General features: G+C 38.4%; 2 protein-coding genes across 4 annotated transcripts in view; both read left to right on the forward strand.

The window, feature by feature from the left end:
- Positions 1–16832, forward strand: SF3B1 (splicing factor 3b subunit 1). 3 transcript variants are annotated; one of them, XM_032860162.1, is made up of 6 exons: positions 1–106; positions 10807–10973; positions 14262–14366; positions 14802–14916; positions 16390–16445; positions 16753–16832. In XM_032860162.1, the coding sequence occupies exons 1-5, from the start codon at positions 79–81 to the stop codon at positions 16407–16409; spliced, it is 435 nt and encodes a 144-aa protein (XP_032716053.1). In that variant the 5' UTR covers positions 1–78; the 3' UTR covers positions 16410–16445; positions 16753–16832. The 3 variants fall into 3 exon arrangements, with proteins under 3 accessions (XP_032716053.1, XP_032716052.1, XP_032716050.1); XM_032860161.1 differs by having other exon boundaries at positions 16390–16832; XM_032860159.1 differs by having other exon boundaries at positions 14802–16826.
- The window catches only part of LOC116869169 (splicing factor 3B subunit 1), a 19705-nt gene continuing 19096 nt past the window's right edge, over positions 16759–17367 (forward strand). Inside the window, exon 1 of the mRNA XM_032860158.1 lies at positions 16759–16832. Coding sequence (XP_032716049.1) covers positions 16776–16832 — 57 coding nt within the window. The 5' untranslated portion in view covers positions 16759–16775. The remainder of the gene's footprint in view (positions 16833–17367) is intronic.

A 17367-nucleotide genomic window follows, 5' to 3' on the forward strand; every position in this document is an offset into this window, starting at 1 on the left:
CTATTTTTCTCCGTGGCAGCGGCGGCGAGCGGAAGTCCTTGGGAGCGCCAGTTCCGTCTGTGTGTTCGAGTGGACAAAATGGCGAAGATCGCCAAGACTCACGAAGGTAAGCACTCTTCCCATGGTTAGGTGTCTTCTCGGCTGCCCAGCCTGCCCACACTCTATTTTCCTAGTTTTTTGCCTCGGCTTGTGGTTTCTTTGGTGGGGTGCGGCGCCCGCGCTTGGGGGTCCTGGTGGTTTCCTCCGCGCTAGCGGCGCAGGCCACTGCCCCACGTAATGGCGTCCTACTCATACAGCGCCGGTAGGCGCTTTGTTCCGTGTTTGGGTGCTATTCCTTCAGAGTTGCTTCTCTTTTCTGGCCGGAACGCCTCGTTCAGACGCCTCGCCAACAAGGAGTCCAGGGCAAGGGATCGGGAAAACGGGCCTGGAAGCCTAAAGTCTCGCTCGCCTTTCGGAACTGTTGTCCGCACGGATTTTGCATAGGAGAGTCAGGAAGCACCGAAATACGGCAGCCGCTTTTCAGGCGGCCCCAGATGGAGTTAGCCTAACCGAGACCCATGCCTCTTAATCTTGTCTAATTTGTGTGTCTTCAGGCATCTAAAATACTTCGTTTTGGGTTTTTTGGTACGAAGGGATTTGGGAATAAAATTTAGTGGTTTTTCTTCCCTTGATCACTTGAATATTGGTCTTGTTCTTTGGAGACTGATTATTGGCGGAAGAAGGAAAAGCACATGATTTTTATTAATGGCCAAAGCTTTCGAGATAGTTGATCGTTTTATGGAGTACGGAGAATACAAAATTAGGAAAATGCTGAGAATAGGCGGCGTCCTTTAGGGAGTACCAGTACCCAGAAATGGCAGGAAATAGGGTCACTTCAGAAAAGATGAGGCATGGGAATTTGGAGGTGAATTTCTTGATTTCTGACGTGGAATCTGAGGTGTTCATCAAACACGAGGTTTCCAAGAGTCGCTTCTGTTTCACTCGTCGTTTCCAGGTGCCTGGTTTAGTATGAGTCTGAAGTAACAAAGAGTAAGGCCGTCAGAAGTTTTACAGGCTAATGGGGAAACGTGTATACGTCTTCATTCTTTTACGAGGCAGATTAATGCTTAAATGGAAATACAACATGTTGGGATCCTGGGTAACGGAGCGATTAATGTACGTTTAGGACTGCTTCATAGAGGAGATGACGTGTCCCTGGTCGAAAAGGATCAATCCGTTTTAAATTAGGGTGGCACATTTGAGCTTGAGAGAACATCTTGTAACGAGGCAGGGAGTCGTGGAAAGTGTGTTTGAGTAGTGGACTGTGGCAGTGCAAGGAAGGAAAATGTAGACGAATCTGGAAAGGTTGTTTGGGACCAGAACGTGAATGACATCGAATAATTGTGTTACCCACTAGAACTGAAGTCCAGCTTTCTGCAACTTCTGAAACATGCTAATTAATTGGCAGTGATTTTTAATATTCTTTTTAGATTTCAGCACTGTTTTAACCCTGAAGGGTTTTTAGGCACTTACTCTTCTGTCATTAGACTAATTTAGACATACCTTGCAGAGTGATTAGAAGATGCAAAGATGTTGCTATTGTTTGTTCATTTGGGGCATTTTGTGGCATTGATTACTTGTTTATTGGTACTTTCAAGATCCTTTTGGACAGGAAAATCAAAGTTTGGATCAGTTTTCCTGCTTTTCTGAAACCCAGTTAAAAACTGGTCTAGAGAAGATTGAAATTCATTGGCCAAATTTGCTATTTTACTTGGAATCCTTTCAGTGTGAAATAACGGATGCTGTAAAGAAGTGTAGGAGTGTTCAGTTAACATTAGGGCACTGTGTACAAGACACTGCCTATCACTGAGTATAAGATAGAGGTGGTAAATGTTTAGTGGAAGTGCACTGTAATGTTTACATAGTTTCCTACTTCCTTCCTCGTGATATTTTTCTAAAGAACTGTAGTCCTCTATGGTGCATCTCTGTTTCCGCGAATAAGTCATCTCTGAGAACTGGAGCAGAATTCTTGGTGGGTTTTTATTTTGTATCTTTGTGGTGCTACCGTAGCACTTTATTATATTCGAATAGTCTGTTGTGGGAAGGTATTCATCCACTTGGAGCTGATTGTGTGCCGGAGCTCTAGCTCGTATCCCCGGTACCTAGTGCCTGATGGGTACTGCATATTAACATTTATTGAGAGATTATATTGGAAATACCAAAAGTTTCACAGGAAGAGATCATTTTAAGCTAACTTCGGAATGATTGGATAGGTTTGGATACATCGTTTGGCTGAGATAAGTGAAAGTAGGACTTACGAATATATTGGGAACCTCCTGAACTGAGAGGAGGAAGCGTTAGGTTAGCATCACATTAAAGGTTCCGAATACTGCACTAGATTGGGCTTGGCTTTCCAGTGACTACAGAATAAAGTGCCTTACTCCTTCTCCCAGGTGACATGTTACTTCTGCGTTTTAGGAAAGTCGTTCGCAGTGTGAAGAATGACAGACCAACAATTCTTTTAAGTTAGTGGAGTAGTTGATATAGGAGGACTGGAGTATGAACCTCACTGGAGTTAATTTTTAAAATGTATAGTACTTGTTTTATTTTTTAGAGTTAGCCAGCATATTGCCTTTTTTTTTTTTTTTTAGGCTATGGTTTTTTGTTTTGTTTTCTTTTAGATTTTATTTATTTATTTGAGAGAGCAAGAGATAGAGGGAGCAGAAGCACGGGAGGGGCAGAGAGAGAGGGAGAAACAGACTCCCTGCTGAGCAGGGAGCACGATGAGGGGCTTGATCCCAGGATCCTGAAATCAGGACCTGAGCAGAGGGCTCAACTGACTGAACCCCCAGGCGCCCCCCCATCATGTTGCTCTTTTAAGTAAAGAAGATTATGTAATCTTTTTATCCTAAGTAATGTTATTGATAAAGACTTTTCTTTGTTGTGTTTTGTGATTTTATTTTTTAATTTTTTTAAAAGATTTATTTATTTGTCAGAGAGAGTGAGCACAGGCAGACAGAGTGGCAGGCAGAGGCAGAGGGAGAAGCAGGCTCCCTGCTGAGCAAGGAGCCCGATGTGGGACTTGATCCCATGACCTGAGCCGACGGCAGCTGCCCAACCAACTGAGCCACCCAGGCGTCCCGTGATTTTATTTTTAAAGTAATGGTTGCATCAATAATTTTTACTTCAGTTTTGTGAATAAAATAATAGTGTTCAGACTGAACTAGGTTATTGCTGTACCATCCTATATGTTTTTTTCACAGATTATTCCCATTGTTGAGCCAAACTGATTACTGTTTATTTTTCTAATGCTGTCATATTCCTTTTGAGTATTTCTGCTAGGATCAGCCCTTAACATCCTCTTTAAGCAGCCTGATTGTTTATTACTGTCGTGGCTTACATTGTTCCGTATTGAAATCTAAAAAGAGCTGGACTGGCTCACATCAATAAAATCTTTTGGACCTTTCTGCATATTAAGTTGTGTCAAGTGTATACAGTTGTTGAAGTACATAATCTTGCTCTCCAGCAGTTCACATATTGTCGACGTTGACAAACGAAACACTCTCTTTCATCTTGGAATGGGGAAAACGGATTATCCTAAAATCTCATATATTGGCTCGTTTTGCCACTGTCTCTTGAATGGATTTTGGGGGGATCACAAAGCTGAAAAAGGTTTTTCCCTAAATTTTTGCTTTTAGAATGTCTGGAATAGTCGTAGTCTTCATTTTCTGAGATTTTTATTTTTCTGTGTTCAGAATACTTAGTATTTTGGTTTTGTAGGCTTCTAGTGTGAATGTTGCTAGTAAAAAAAGCAAATTGCTTAGATTTTTACTATGTAATTATTTAAGAATTGATTTAAGTAGTGCTAATAAGGGATTAATAAATAAGGAATTGATACTATAGTGATTAGTTAAAAAAATGACCACCATAGTGTTCTTGTTGAGCTTTGTGTAAGGAAAAGTGTGAGAGTTGGGATATAGAATATACTTTCTATTTTCTGGATGTCTTTTAAAGGTGTCATATGTGAGAAATCCTTGCTCACTTGCTTCTGCCTGTTGGAGAATAGGTAACACGGACCAGACTAAGGTGTAAGTAACATCCAAGGGCTGTGCCTCTGTGACATGTAATGAACAGTGATTATAACATTGAAAACAATCTAAATTAAAAATGAGGAATAAAAAGATACATCAAGGAGGAGAAAATGCTGCAAGCTGGATTAACATCTGGAGCATGGAAGAAAGAAAAGGCACAAAAGTGGAAACCAGTAGAGAAACAGAATTGGTGGAGAGCAGTTAAACAGTTTTATCAGATGTGACTAGTGATGTTTTGTCTCAAAGTTTGATATTTAGGTTGCAGGTTAAATTATAAACAGAAGGTAGATGTTGCCCATCTTTTAAAAGACCCCCCCCCAGTTCTGCACTACTCTTTTGAAGTCACACTCAACTCCCACTTAAAACATATGATGTATTCATATCAGAAATGTTTGTAATTTAAATATTTATCACCTTTTTTCTGAATATAAAAGTAATGTAATTTTAAAGGAAATGAAAAGTGGAAGTCATTTTTAAAAAATATTTATCGATTTGCACAGAGAGTGTGCTGTGCACAAGCAGGGGGAGTGGCAAGCAAAGGGAGAAGCAGGCTCCCTGCTGAGTAAGGAGCGTGATATATGGGACTCATGACTTGAGCCAAAGGCATACACTTAACTAACTGAGCAACCCAGGCATCCCGAAAATTATTTTTGAATGAGTTGAGATACCAAGCGGACTAGCTCACAAATTTCATTAATTCACACTGTTAATTAATGTCTATCTTCTAGGGAAGGGTTTGTTCTCTGATACTTGGAAGCATTCCTAGGATCAGAAATCCCCTCCAAAAAGAGGGGAATTTCAATCGAATAATGACATTTATCTTCTGTAGGTAGTTGGAGCAAATTTAGTTTGGAAATGTATGTTTATATCTTAACATTTATTAAGATTTTACCTTACCATCAGCAAAATAAATAAAACTAGAAAAGGAAAAGAAATGACGAAGATCGAGAAGAATTGGGGCTTTTAAGATGGAAGATATTTCATAAAAGAGCTAAAAAAAAAATTCTGTTTACATCCAGCAGAGGACTCCATTTCAAAGAAGAGAGAGCTTTTCTTTTTCTGTTGTGTGGGGTCAGAGGCCTTGGTTTCAAGGGGTTAGAAGAAGAACAAAGAATGAGTGAAAAAAGAGCAAAACTTCAGAGAACCATGCTTACATTTTTTAAACTTTTTTTTTTTTTTTTAAGGATTTTATTTATTTGACAGAGTGAAAGAGGGAGAGAGAGCTCAAGCAGGGGGAGCAGCAGGCAGAGAGAGTGGGAAGCAGCATCTCTGGCTAGCAGAGTCTGATGCAGAGCTCTGAACGCAGGACACTGGGATCATGACCTGAACTGAAGGCAGACGCTTAACCGACAGCCACCCAGGCGCCTGTTTTTTTTTTTGTTTAACTTTCTATTGAAAACTGCAAACATACAAAAATAGAGGAGTGAAATGAACCCCCATGTTGCACCGTAGCTTCAGCAGTTAAAAACATGGGCCTGCTTTTGTTTATCTGTATTCTGGTCCCTTCTTCCTTCCCATTATTTTGAGGCAAATACCAGGCATCTTTTATCCATATTTTTCAGCATGTGTCTCTAAAATGTAAAAACTTAAAAAAAAATTATTGCACCTAAAATTAATGCAACAAAATATCCAGTGTTCAGTTTTATTGATTGCCTTATAAAAAATTCATTTTCCAGTTCATTTGAATCAAGTTCCAGATAAAGTCTATACATCAATTAGTCTTAAATCTTTTATGTTCCTCCTACATCTTCTTTTTTCCTTGCAGTTTATTTGTTGCAGCACCTTTTTCTTGTAGAGTTTCCCATAGTGTGCAGAAACAGGGAAGAGAGCAGAGCAAATACCCACTACTCTCTCCTAGACTCTCCTACAACTACTGCTGCTGTTAAGATGTCTGGAGGCCCACAAACAAAGGAGGTGGCAAAAAAAATTATTGGTTTTAGGAATGAACATAGTTCTGAAATCATACTTCAGGCGTAGGTTGGACCAGTCATTGCAAGGAAATCTGATGAAGGATTTGCAAAATCAGGTGCCCCTCCCATAGTTTACCTTCAAGGCTCCTCCTTTAGTGAGGCTCTTGCAGACTCTGGTAAATAAAAGTTGAATACTTTTTTAGCGCACATATACATACGTGTGCACATATGCAAGCAGCCCGGAGAGGGAGGGAGAGAATCTTAAGCAGACTCTGTGCTGAGCATACCCCACAAGGGGCTTGAGGCCACAACTCTGATTGCGACCTGGGCAGAAACCAAGAGTTGGGGGCTGCTTAACCCTCTGAGCCACCCAGGTACCCCTAAATACAAGTTTACTACCTAACTAGTACTTTGATTTCTTATCTGAGGCTCTTTTAAGTTAAACCAGTACTAGACTGCCAACTCTGGGGATTTGAAGGACAACCCATAACTTCAATTTTAAGATTTGAAATCTGTCACGATTGGAAATTCTTATTTTGTTTTCAGCGTCAGTAACTGAGAGTCTTTCTATATATGCTCCCGCTCCATAGATTGTGCTCAAGTTGTGGGGAGGGTTGGGTGGGGAACAGAAATGAAGCTTTTGATAATTTAGAAATCCACATTAGATATATCTGTCTCCTGATTACCACCCTACCCCCGCCTTTTTAACACCATAAAGCCGGTATTTTACTAATCTCACTTATCCCAGCTCTTCTTCATTTTACTTGTTTTCATTTCTTCCATTTCATCTCTCAAAATGATTCTTCCTCTGTTACACGGAATAATTCAGCTCTTTTCTGTTCTCAGACTTGTGTAATCAAACCCACCAAAAGGACTTTGTAAGTTTTTCATAAAATTAAACATATACTGCTTTAAGACCCAGCAGACTAGATATTTATCTGTAAGACTAGGTATTTACCCAAGTACTATTAAATGCCATATTTACTTAACCTGTGCATAAGTGTTCTGTAGCAGCTGTATTTGTAATCTTTACAAACCGCAAGCAACCTGGGTGCTGTCGTGCATTGGAATCCTACTTGATAATGAGAAGTACTGATCGATGTGTCATGAAGACTGGAGTATTTGTGGGTCCACGTGGATTAGAGTGCCAGCTTTTATGTGTGGCCATGAGGAGATGGCCATCTCTTCTTGTCCAGTCACTAGCAGACAGTATCCATTTTTCTTTATCTTCACATCTGAATGTCTCAACTACAGGAGGTCTGAATTGGAAAGGGATTAGTTAGGAACAGAGGATTTATTCATGCTGGTTATAACTGAAGTAGGAAGAGAGTAGCATAAACATTTCCTCCTTTCTCTGTCTCAAGTCTTTTATTTAACATTTTGGACCTCTGGTTATTCTATTTGGTGTGTTCCCTCCTTTTTTTCCTATTGTTGCTAACAAATCTTACGCATTTGTTGTCAGAAATGATCTTGCTCATCTTTGGTTTGTATTTCAGAAAGTACAGGAATGCCTGCATACTGGTAGCTACCATTTTGTGTGGGACAGCTTTGAAAATAAGAGATTAGAGGCAAACTTTTCCTTTCCTAGAGATGCAGAATGTTTACAAAATTTGGAAAAGTTACTTTTAATGACACTCCTATAGATTGAAAGTTACTTTTTAGTTATGAAATAGTGTAAGGTACAGAAAAGTACAGGAGAAAATATAATTTAATGAGCCCAGTGTGTTGATTGCTCGGATTTACCGGTTCTTAGTATTTTGCCATATTTGTGCCACAAACTTAGTTTATTTTGTAAACAAAATATCCCAGTTATCTTGTTTATAAATTTTGTTTGTGTATAAATACTTGAGTTTATTGAGTTTATCATATTTCATATTTTGATGCATACTTTATTAAATAATTACTGAGTTTTCTAGTTTTTTAATTCTGTCGTTTGCATAACTGAGTTGTGGAAGCTGTTGTCTCTGTTCGTGGGTAATGTGATGTTGGTGTAAATGTGCTGCAGTTTACAGTGCATGAACAAAACCCAGGAGCTTCTTAATGGGTTTTTATCCATAGTTTCAAGCAGATACACAGCACCTGGTTTGCACGTAAAATTGAACTATACAACTTGTAGAAATTTGGTAATGAACCCCCTTAGAAGTAATTAACTAGCATGACCTGCCTAGCCCCTAGGTAATTTTGTTGCTGAATTTTATTTACTAAGATTCCAGTCATGATATATAACAAATGAATTTGGTATTTTGAGTCATTTCACAATTAGAAAACTCTGTTGCTAATCCTTACATAAAATCAGTAGGTAAGATTCAGTAGATGAAGGTAGTTCCTGAATAAATGTTATCCAGATAAAAGACTAGCTGCTGAAAACTTGGGACTGGAAAAACCAGAGGAAAATAAAACTATGATGTGTGTGTGTGTGTGTGTGTGTGTGTGTGTAGGGGGAGAGCAAACTGTATAGCATGTATAGTATGATGCAGTTTTTTTGAAACAACACCCCTTTCCTATTTTTGGTGGTGGTGGTGGTGGTTCTGTATGAGCTAGAAAAAAGTATAACCTGCCCTAAATGGGAAATTTTGTTAAGGACCAGCTGGGGTTGGAAGTGGAGAGTTTTCTGGGTGTTTGTTGCTAAAGTAGAAACCTGGGCTCTTCAGTTCGAGGTTCCAGCTTAATGTATCTGAAGCCTGGAGTCAGTCCTTGTAACATGGGCCCCAGGTGATTTCAGTGTAGGTTGTTAGTAGTTATACTGATGCTGTAGAGGTGGAGACCGCAGAGTATTCTGCTGGCTTGATTTACCCATTGGTATGTCCTGTTTGGATCCTGATGGCAGTAGTATTTGTGGTCTGCTAGAAGAACCTATTTACTTAAGAGTGGTCCCTGCATCTAGTGTTTGTTTTTAAGCCTCAAACATTTCAGAAATGCAAATGTTCAGAAAGAAAAAAATAAAGACTTAATCTCCACTCACCCCTTAGACTTAAGTTTCTTCTGTATTTCAGGGCAGAAAATTCTGGGGGTAAGGGAAGAGACCACATGTGGATTTAAACTTTTAAAAAATAAATGTCAAACAGAAACAAAACAACAGTTATTTATTAAAATAAACCACCCAGGGGTGCCTGGGTGGCTCAGTGGGTTAAAGCCTCTGCCTTCTGCTCAGGTCATGATCCCGGAGTCCTGGGATTGAGCCCCACATCGGGCTCTCTGCTCTGTGGAGAGCCTGCTTCCTCCTCTCTCTCTGCCTGCCTCTCTGCCTATTTGTGATCTCTGCCTGTCAAATAAATGAATAAAATGTTTAAAATAAAATAAAATAAAATAAACCACCCAGCTTACATGAGGATATTTCTATTTGTGATTGATCATGGTGGGGGCCCCTGGCTGCCTAGGCTACAGTAACAGTTTTGAGGGGAGAGATGCCAGAAAAAGTAGTAGTTTCTACTACTAAGAATTTTGAGATGTGATGACAAACTGGAGCTGCAAAGTTCACTGGTAAACTGTTCCGTTATGTTGCGTTTCTGAGACTTGCTCCCACTTTTACAAGGGAAAATGTGGTCTGGCTAGGCTTTGGCCTGTATACTGTTATTGCGTTTTCTGCTTTAAGCCACGCCCATCTTAACTACAGCGGGGTTTTCTCCCTCTTGTGAGGGCGTGGGTTGGGCATTTGCATTGTGCCATTTGAATCTTTTTCCTTTTGGTCCTTGCAAACTAGTAAATGAGCTTTTTTTAAGTGCCTAGTGTCAAAGGATTTTAATTTAGTTGAAGGTAACTAGCTGGCAAGAGTTCATTCATTCATGGAATGCTTTTAAGTACTTCATGTTCATTATCTCATTTAATCTTTTTTTTTTTTTTTAAGATTTTATTTGACGGACAGAGATCACAAGTAGGCATAGAGGAAGGCAGGCAGAGAGGGGGAAGCAGGCTGAGCAGAGCCTGATGGGGGGCTCGATCCCAGGACCCTGAGACCATGACCTGAGACGAAGGCAGAGGCCCAACCCACTGAGCCACCCAGGCGCCCCTCATTTAATCTTTAAAAACAAACAAACAAACATGTAGGAAACTGGGACACAGAGGTGAAATAACATTAATTTGTAGAGAAAGCCTTTATTTGAAGACAGACATTTTGATTCCAGAACTCAGACTCTTAATCATAAAATTAATGTCATGGTGTTTGCAGTCAAACTGTGTAGGGCTCTGAATTCTAGGCTATAAAGAATTTAGACTTTATCCTTTATTATTTTACTCTTCAGAGTGTGGTCCTAGATGTTTAGGACAGCACCTGAGAACTTGTAAGGAATGCAGAAACTTGGGTCTGATCTAGGCCTCCTGCATTTTAACAAAATCTGTAGATAGTTTGTTGCCCATTCTAACTTGAGAACCACTCTCCATAGTGCTGTTGGTTTTGCATTTCTGGTCTTGTTGAGTTTAAATGATCTTGAATCGAGTGCTGTTTTTGGTCCCTTATCAACATTGACAGTACTATTTTTTCATTTGGGGAAAGGTTTAGAATTTGACAATAATTTAAACTTTGGTAACCTGTTCTAATTTGTAGTTGATGAAATGGTAAACATCTCTTCTGTGTACCAGTATTATCTCTTGAGGTGGAGATGTATTAAGTGTATTAAAAATCAGTACTAGGTATAGTTCTACTAAATCCTTTTTATAGGAGTTTTATAGGAGTTTACTAACTCCTAGTTATAATACATAACTCCTTATGTATTATAGTTCTTTTAAAGTTCGTGTATTTAGAAGAGTAGTTTGATACCATATTCCTACTAGAGCCATGCATTGTTTCGGGTCTCTTTGGAAAATTAAAGTCTGTATTAACTTTCTTACAGATATTGAAGCACAGATTCGAGAAATTCAAGGCAAGAAGGCGGCTCTTGATGAAGCTCAAGGAGTGGGCCTTGATTCTACAGGTTATTATGACCAGGAAATTTATGGTGGAAGTGACAGCCGATTTGCTGGATATGTGACATCAATTGCTGCAACTGAACTTGAAGATGTGAGTTACTGAGTATCATGAGTCAAGCATTTCTTTGATGAACAGAAATATAAAGGAATTTTCTCTTTTAGTCATCTTATTTAATCTGGGAAGACTTGGGGGGTTGAGGGATTTTTCTTTTGGAGACTAAAACTGTTGACGGTGTCCTTCCTCTTTAAGGTCCAGAAACTTGTGGAAGTGATCACTTCTGAATCCTTATGTTAAAACTAATTTGTTTATCCAGCAAAGAACCTGCAAATCAAGCGAAATAAGTCAGTCGGAGAAAGACAACTATCATATGATCTCCCTGATATGAGGAAGTGGGGATGCAACATGGGGGGTTAAGGGGGTAGGAGAAGAATAAATGAAAGAAGATGGGATTGGGAGGGAGACAAACCATAAGTGACTCTTAATCTCACAAAACAAACTGAGGGGTGTTGGGGGGGGGGGGGGTGGGGTTATGGACATTGGGTAGGGTATGTGCTATGGTGAGTGCTGTGAAGTGTGTAAACCTGGCGATTCACAGACCTGTACCCCTGGGGATAAAAATATATGTTTATAAAAGATAAAAAATTAATAAATTAAAAAAAAAAGAACCTGTAAATCATTAACTGGTATAAAGTAAATCCCTCTTGTTCCCTCCTGAGCTCTATCTAGAGTAGCCAGTGTGAGATGTGACTTTATTGTAGATAGCCATCTATCCTTGCCACTTTTGACTACTGACTTGTGTTTGATGCTGTGTGTGGTTTTCCCCTTGGCATCCTTTTTTTTTTTTTTTTTTAAGATTTTATTTATTTATTTATTTGTCAGAGAGCATAAGTGAGCACAAGCAAGGGGAACAGCAGACAGTGGGAAAAGCAGGCTTCTTACTGAACAAGGAGTGGGACTCGATCCCTGGACCTCTGGGACCTGAGTCAGAGGCAGACACCCAACCTGACTGAGCCACCCAGCCATCCCATGCCTTTGGCATTTTAATAAGAACTGAATGCTTCTTATTACTGATGCTAATGGCCTTTTTTAGTTACTCTGGAGGATGACCACTTCTCATTTTGAAGTGCATCCCTCCAAAAGTGTTTTTATATGGTACCCATAGCTTGTTGTGTCAGACCATTCCAAATATCCACGTTTGGTGAAGTGGCTGTTCATTGTTCTGCATAATTCAGTAACAAACATTTTATGTATATGGATTTTATCAAACTTGTTTTTATGAAATGCAAGCCACATTTTATTTTAGAGTTGGCACTTTTTTCTTTTAAGAAAAATTTTAAAGTTCTAGTGGTACAGTTTCCAGAAGCTAAGGGGAAATTGTGATTTTTGTTTTTGAATAAAATAAATGAGGTGTTAAAATCTTCGGAGTTAATCTATTGTTGCACCTCTTATAGTTGTAAAGTAGCAATATAACATTGGTCTTTGAACATACTGCTAGGGAGACAAATACATTTAAAATTAATTATATTTTATTTGTGTGGTTTAATCATGTTTAAGAAACATGAGTTAAAAAAACAAGGAGGGGCAGCTGGCTGCCTGAGTCAGTAGCACATGAGACTCCTGAGGTTGTGAGTTTGAGACCCACATTAGGTGTGGAGATTACTTAAAAATAAAACCTTTAAAACAACAACCAGGAAACTAGAGAATTCTATATAAGCTGTTGGCAGTTTCTAAATTTGAAAAACAAAATTTTTTAATTTTTCCTTTGAAGATTTTTATTTGTCAGAAAGAGTGGGAGCAGAAGCAGGAAAAGCAGCAGTCAGAGCAGGTAGAGGTAGAAGCAGGCTCCCCACTAACCAAGGAGCCTGATGTGGGACTTGATCCCAGGACCCTGGAATCATGACCTGAGCTAAAGGCAGATGCTTAACTGACTGGGCCACCCAGACATCCCCAAAAAACAAATTTCATTATGCTTTCTGTAAGAAAATGAAATGCTCAGGTTTTTTAGTCCATACCTATTTTATTTTAAATAGCTCCATTAGAAATCATTCCTTGTTTAGCGTTTTTTAAAAGAGAACTAAATTTAATTTCTTTAAAAGGTTTATGAATTGAAAGAAAACATAGGTGTTTGCAAGTTTTATGAATAAAGGATGGATATCACTTTGCCCTTTAGTCTTTTGATACTATGTTGAATCTGTATATTCTTTGTAATTTTTTTTTAATGATTTTATTTATTTATTTGACACAGAGAGAGATCACAAGGAGGCAGAGAGGCAGGCCGAGAGAGAGGGGAAAGAAGGCTCCCTGCTGAGCAGAGCCGATGCAGGGCTCGATCCCAGGACCCTAAGATCATGACCTGAGCCAAAGGCAGAGGCTTAACTCTCTGAGCCACCCAGGCATCCCTATTCTTTCTAATTTTTAACTGCTGACATTTTCTTTGCAGTTTTTAGGGGGGTATTTCTTCTTCTTTTTTTTTTTAAACAATTTTTATTAATATATAATGTATTATTTGCCCCAGGGGTACCAGTGTTTGAATCATCAGGCGTACACATTTCACAGCACTCACCTAGCACATACCCTCCCCAGTGTCCATAATCCAGCCACCCTGTCCCTGCCCCCAAACAACCCTCAGTTTGTTTTGTGAGATTAAGAGTCTCTTACGATTTGTCTCCCTCCCAATTCCATCTTGTTTCATTTTTTCATTCCCAGCCCCCACCCTGCCTCTCAGATTCGTCATATCAGCAAGATATAATTGTCTTTCTCTGATTGACTTATTTCCTCAGCATAATACCCTCTAGTTCCATCCACATCCGTTGCAAATGGCAAGATTTTGGGTGGGTTTTTGTTGTTGTTGTTTTTTTTGTTTGTTTTTTTTGGATGGCTGAGTAGTGTTCCAGTGTATATATATACCACATCTTCTTTATCCATTCATCTGTTGATGGACATCTAGGCTCTTTCCATAGTTTGGCTATTGTGGACATTGCTGCTATAAACATTTGGGTGTGCGTGCCCCTTCGGATCACTATATTTGTATCTTTAGGACAAATACCCAGTAGTGTGATTGGTGGGTCGCAGGGTAGCTCTATTTTCAACTTTTTGAGGAACGTCCATGTTGTTTTCCGGAGTGGCTGCACCAGCTTGCATTCCCACCAACAGTGTAGGAGGGTTCCCCTTTCTCCGCATCCTCGCCAGCATCTGTTGTTTCCTGACTTGTTAATTTTAGCCATTCTGACTGGTGTGAGGTAGTAACTCATTGTGGTTTTGATTTGTATTTCCCTGATGCCAAGTGATGTGGAGCACTTCTTCATGTGTGTGTTGGCTGTCTGGATATCTGCTTTGCAGAAATGTCTGTTCATGTCTTTTGGGGGCGTTTCATTGCAGGATGACGATGACTACTCATCATCTACAAGTTTGCTTGGTCAGAAGAAGCCGGGATATCATGCCCCTGTGGCATTGCTTAATGATATACCACAATCAACAGAACAGGTGACTTTCCTTTTGTTCTTCTCCCCTCCTGCCCCTTTTTAAAAATTAAAACCAGAGTTTATTCAGCTAAGGAAAACTGAATGTCTCAATTCCCGTGGAAGCTCACATAGTTTAGAAATCCAGTTGTTGGAATGTCTTGATGAGAGTTGATTGGGAGGATTAGAAGTAATAACTGATTTATTTTGTTAAGGTAATCATTTCATTTAAAAAAAAAAGTAATCATTTCGTGAAGAGTTGAATGATGTGGACATGTATATTGTCTCATTTCCCTCTGTCTTAGTTTTTCATGTTAATATTTATCCTGAAATGATATAATTCTTTCATTAGTAGGTATTTATTAAACATTTTTATGTGTCTTTTCATGTTCTGGTTTTTACATACTCTCTTTGGGTATTTAATAAAGTGGTTATTAAATGAAACATAACCTCTTTTCAGTATGATCCATTCGCCGAGCACCGACCTCCAAAGATTGCTGACCGGGAGGATGAATACAAAAAGCACAGGAGGACCATGATAATATCCCCAGAGCGTCTTGATCCTTTTGCAGATGGTAATTCTTTCCCACTTTTCTATAAGTTTTCAGGAATTTATTTGTCTTAAGTTGTCTTTAGCCCTTTGATTTTTTTTGGCATGCTTATGAATTTGCTTTTCTTTTTTAAAATCCCCCTTATTATAGATATGTATATAGATTTGGTTGAAGTCACAGATGCCATATTCTTCATCTTTATAATGCAAGTTTTCTTTCCAGGTAGAAGGACAAGAAAATAATGAGCCAATGCCATAGAAACGCAAAGGGTTAAAGGTTTTTCTTTTACTTTTGTTTTGGGTACGCTTTCTATACTTGGAACAAATGTGTTTTTCTGCTCAAAATACTTTCAAACTATTGAAAGTTTTCATTCCAAATCCTAGACTTTTGGGCTTGTTACTTTTGAGAAACTGTTTCTCACATTAGAGCTCCCCCCATATTGCTCTAAATATAGTTTAGTAAATGCACCTACTTTGCTCTAAGCATACTTAAAGTTAAAACAAAAGTATGTATACAAAGACTTTGATATTTTTAATAGTTGGAGTCTGTTTTGCTAATTTTAGTGTGCAGGTCAGCACAAGGGGCATAGTGAGCCTGATGGAAGCTTTCCTCAGGTGAGTTTCAAAAACAAAATTAGGTGCCTGTTTCTTAGAATTAGATTCTGCTGCAGGTTTACAAATTAGACTTTCAGCCTGCATGAATTAGTAGGGATATTCTTTTTTTACTTGCATAATTGTAATTGATTTAAACATGTATGTCAGAATTCACAGGCCCATACTAACTGTCCTTAATTTCTTTCCTACAGCAGTACTGCTATATGCCAGTCCTGTCTGCATTCTTAAGGGTGCAGTTCAACACATCCTCTCTAGATTATGGTGAAAAAGTATTCCAAAGGAAGTCTTATCAGAGCTAGTGTCAGAAAGAATGACACTATCAATTGGGCATGATCTTCAGCATAGGAAATGTCTTAGAATTTTATTATTTTTTTCCTAAATTGTGATGCTATACTACTGGTATAGCTAATTATCACATTTCTAAAACATAGTGTGCCTCTGTGAATCTTGTTATGTACTGTTTGGGCTTCTTTAAGATATTTTGAAGTTTGAAAGCAAATGCTGAAACTTGAACCAAGAGACTAACACATCTCTTTGTACACCACTTTTCTTCTGTGTGCAACATAATAACTGGTAGAAGTAATATATTTCAAGTAATATGTTTCCGATTGTAATTTATACTTTCTAAGAAAATAAAAATGTTTTTGGGTCAACGGAACTTAAAAAGAATGAAGCCCTTTTTAGTAACATGACATCAGAGTAAGATGATAGGTATATTTTAAAAGTCAGATTTTCTAAACTGCAACTGTTTTAGAACGTTATATGGAGAACTTCTCTAGATATAGTTATTTGTAGTCAGGATTTTAACAGCTTGCAACAGGTAATGTTTTGAATATAAATATCTTTCCAAAGTGTTACTAATGGTAAAGAGATAATTTTCTAGGCTTCTATTCTGCTGCTTGAAGTCAGAACTGCTGATGGAGACAAAGGCACGAAAGTGTACGTATTCCGGATTAGCAACCCAGGAACCCATCACTTCTGAAGACTCTAAACTGTGCTGTCATTTTGTTTTTATATGCATTAAAATATTTGTTTTAAACTGCTGTAGATATGTTTGTGTTCAAACAGGTTAAATTGATCAGCAAACTCAATAAAAAGTAAGATGTATAATTATTAAAGCTTTCCATCAAAAAATAAATTAAATGATTATGCAATAACATAACATTAGAGCAGGGCAGATAAATCAATTTAACCTAATTATCTTTTATTTATTGTACTCTTGTCCTGTTGCTGTTCTTTTCTGCAGGAGGGAAGACCCCTGATCCTAAAATGAACGCTAGGACTTACATGGATGTAATGCGAGAACAGCATTTAACTAAAGAAGAGGTATGTGAGCATGATTTTTTTATTTTGGTGGTTGTGAAAGAATGTAAAAAGAAAGTTCAGATTGAGAGACTTTTATGTTTCCTTTTTATTTGTTGCACAAGTAATATTTTTAATAGTATTAATAAAAATTAAATTGAGAAAGAAACCTTACCCAAAGTTCTGGCTCCTCCCAGATTAAACTTTTCATACTTCTATATCCTTTTCTAGTCCTTGGCCCTTTGGCTGTATGTCTGGGTGTGTACACACACATGTAAATGTATGTGTAGCTATACACAGACATGTATCTTATGGTGGTTATATCTGGGGGGAGGATTGGTGGTGTGTGTCTGAAACAAATGTCTGAGGGAAAAGTCATACAGTTAAATCATTCCTTGAAAAGCTTCTAAAATCTTCCATAAGATTCAGTTTGGATATGGGTAGAGAATTCTGAAGGATTTTTACTGACCTGCGGTGATAGCTCCATTTTGTTTTAATAGTAAGCCTCCATAACTTATTACAAATATATAATGTGTTATATGGAGTAAGTGTGGTAATG

Source organism: Lontra canadensis, unplaced genomic scaffold (assembly GCF_010015895.1).
Source record: "Lontra canadensis isolate GAN:19392208 unplaced genomic scaffold, GSC_riverotter_1.0 scaffold18, whole genome shotgun sequence".
NCBI lineage: Eukaryota > Metazoa > Chordata > Mammalia > Carnivora > Mustelidae > Lontra > Lontra canadensis.

What these genes read in the sequence shown, in the direction of transcription:
- SF3B1 (XM_032860159.1), top strand. Translation starts at nt 79, where the DNA reads ATGGCGAAGATCGCCAAGACTCACGAAG. An exon ending in GATCGCCAAGACTCACGAAG is followed by an intron (nt 107 to 10,806) that starts GTAAGCACTCTT and finishes ACTTTCTTACAG; the next exon opens with ATATTGAAGCACAGATTCGA. An exon ending in TACCACAATCAACAGAACAG is followed by an intron (nt 14,367 to 14,801) that starts GTGACTTTCCTT and finishes ACCTCTTTTCAG; the next exon opens with TATGATCCATTCGCCGAGCA.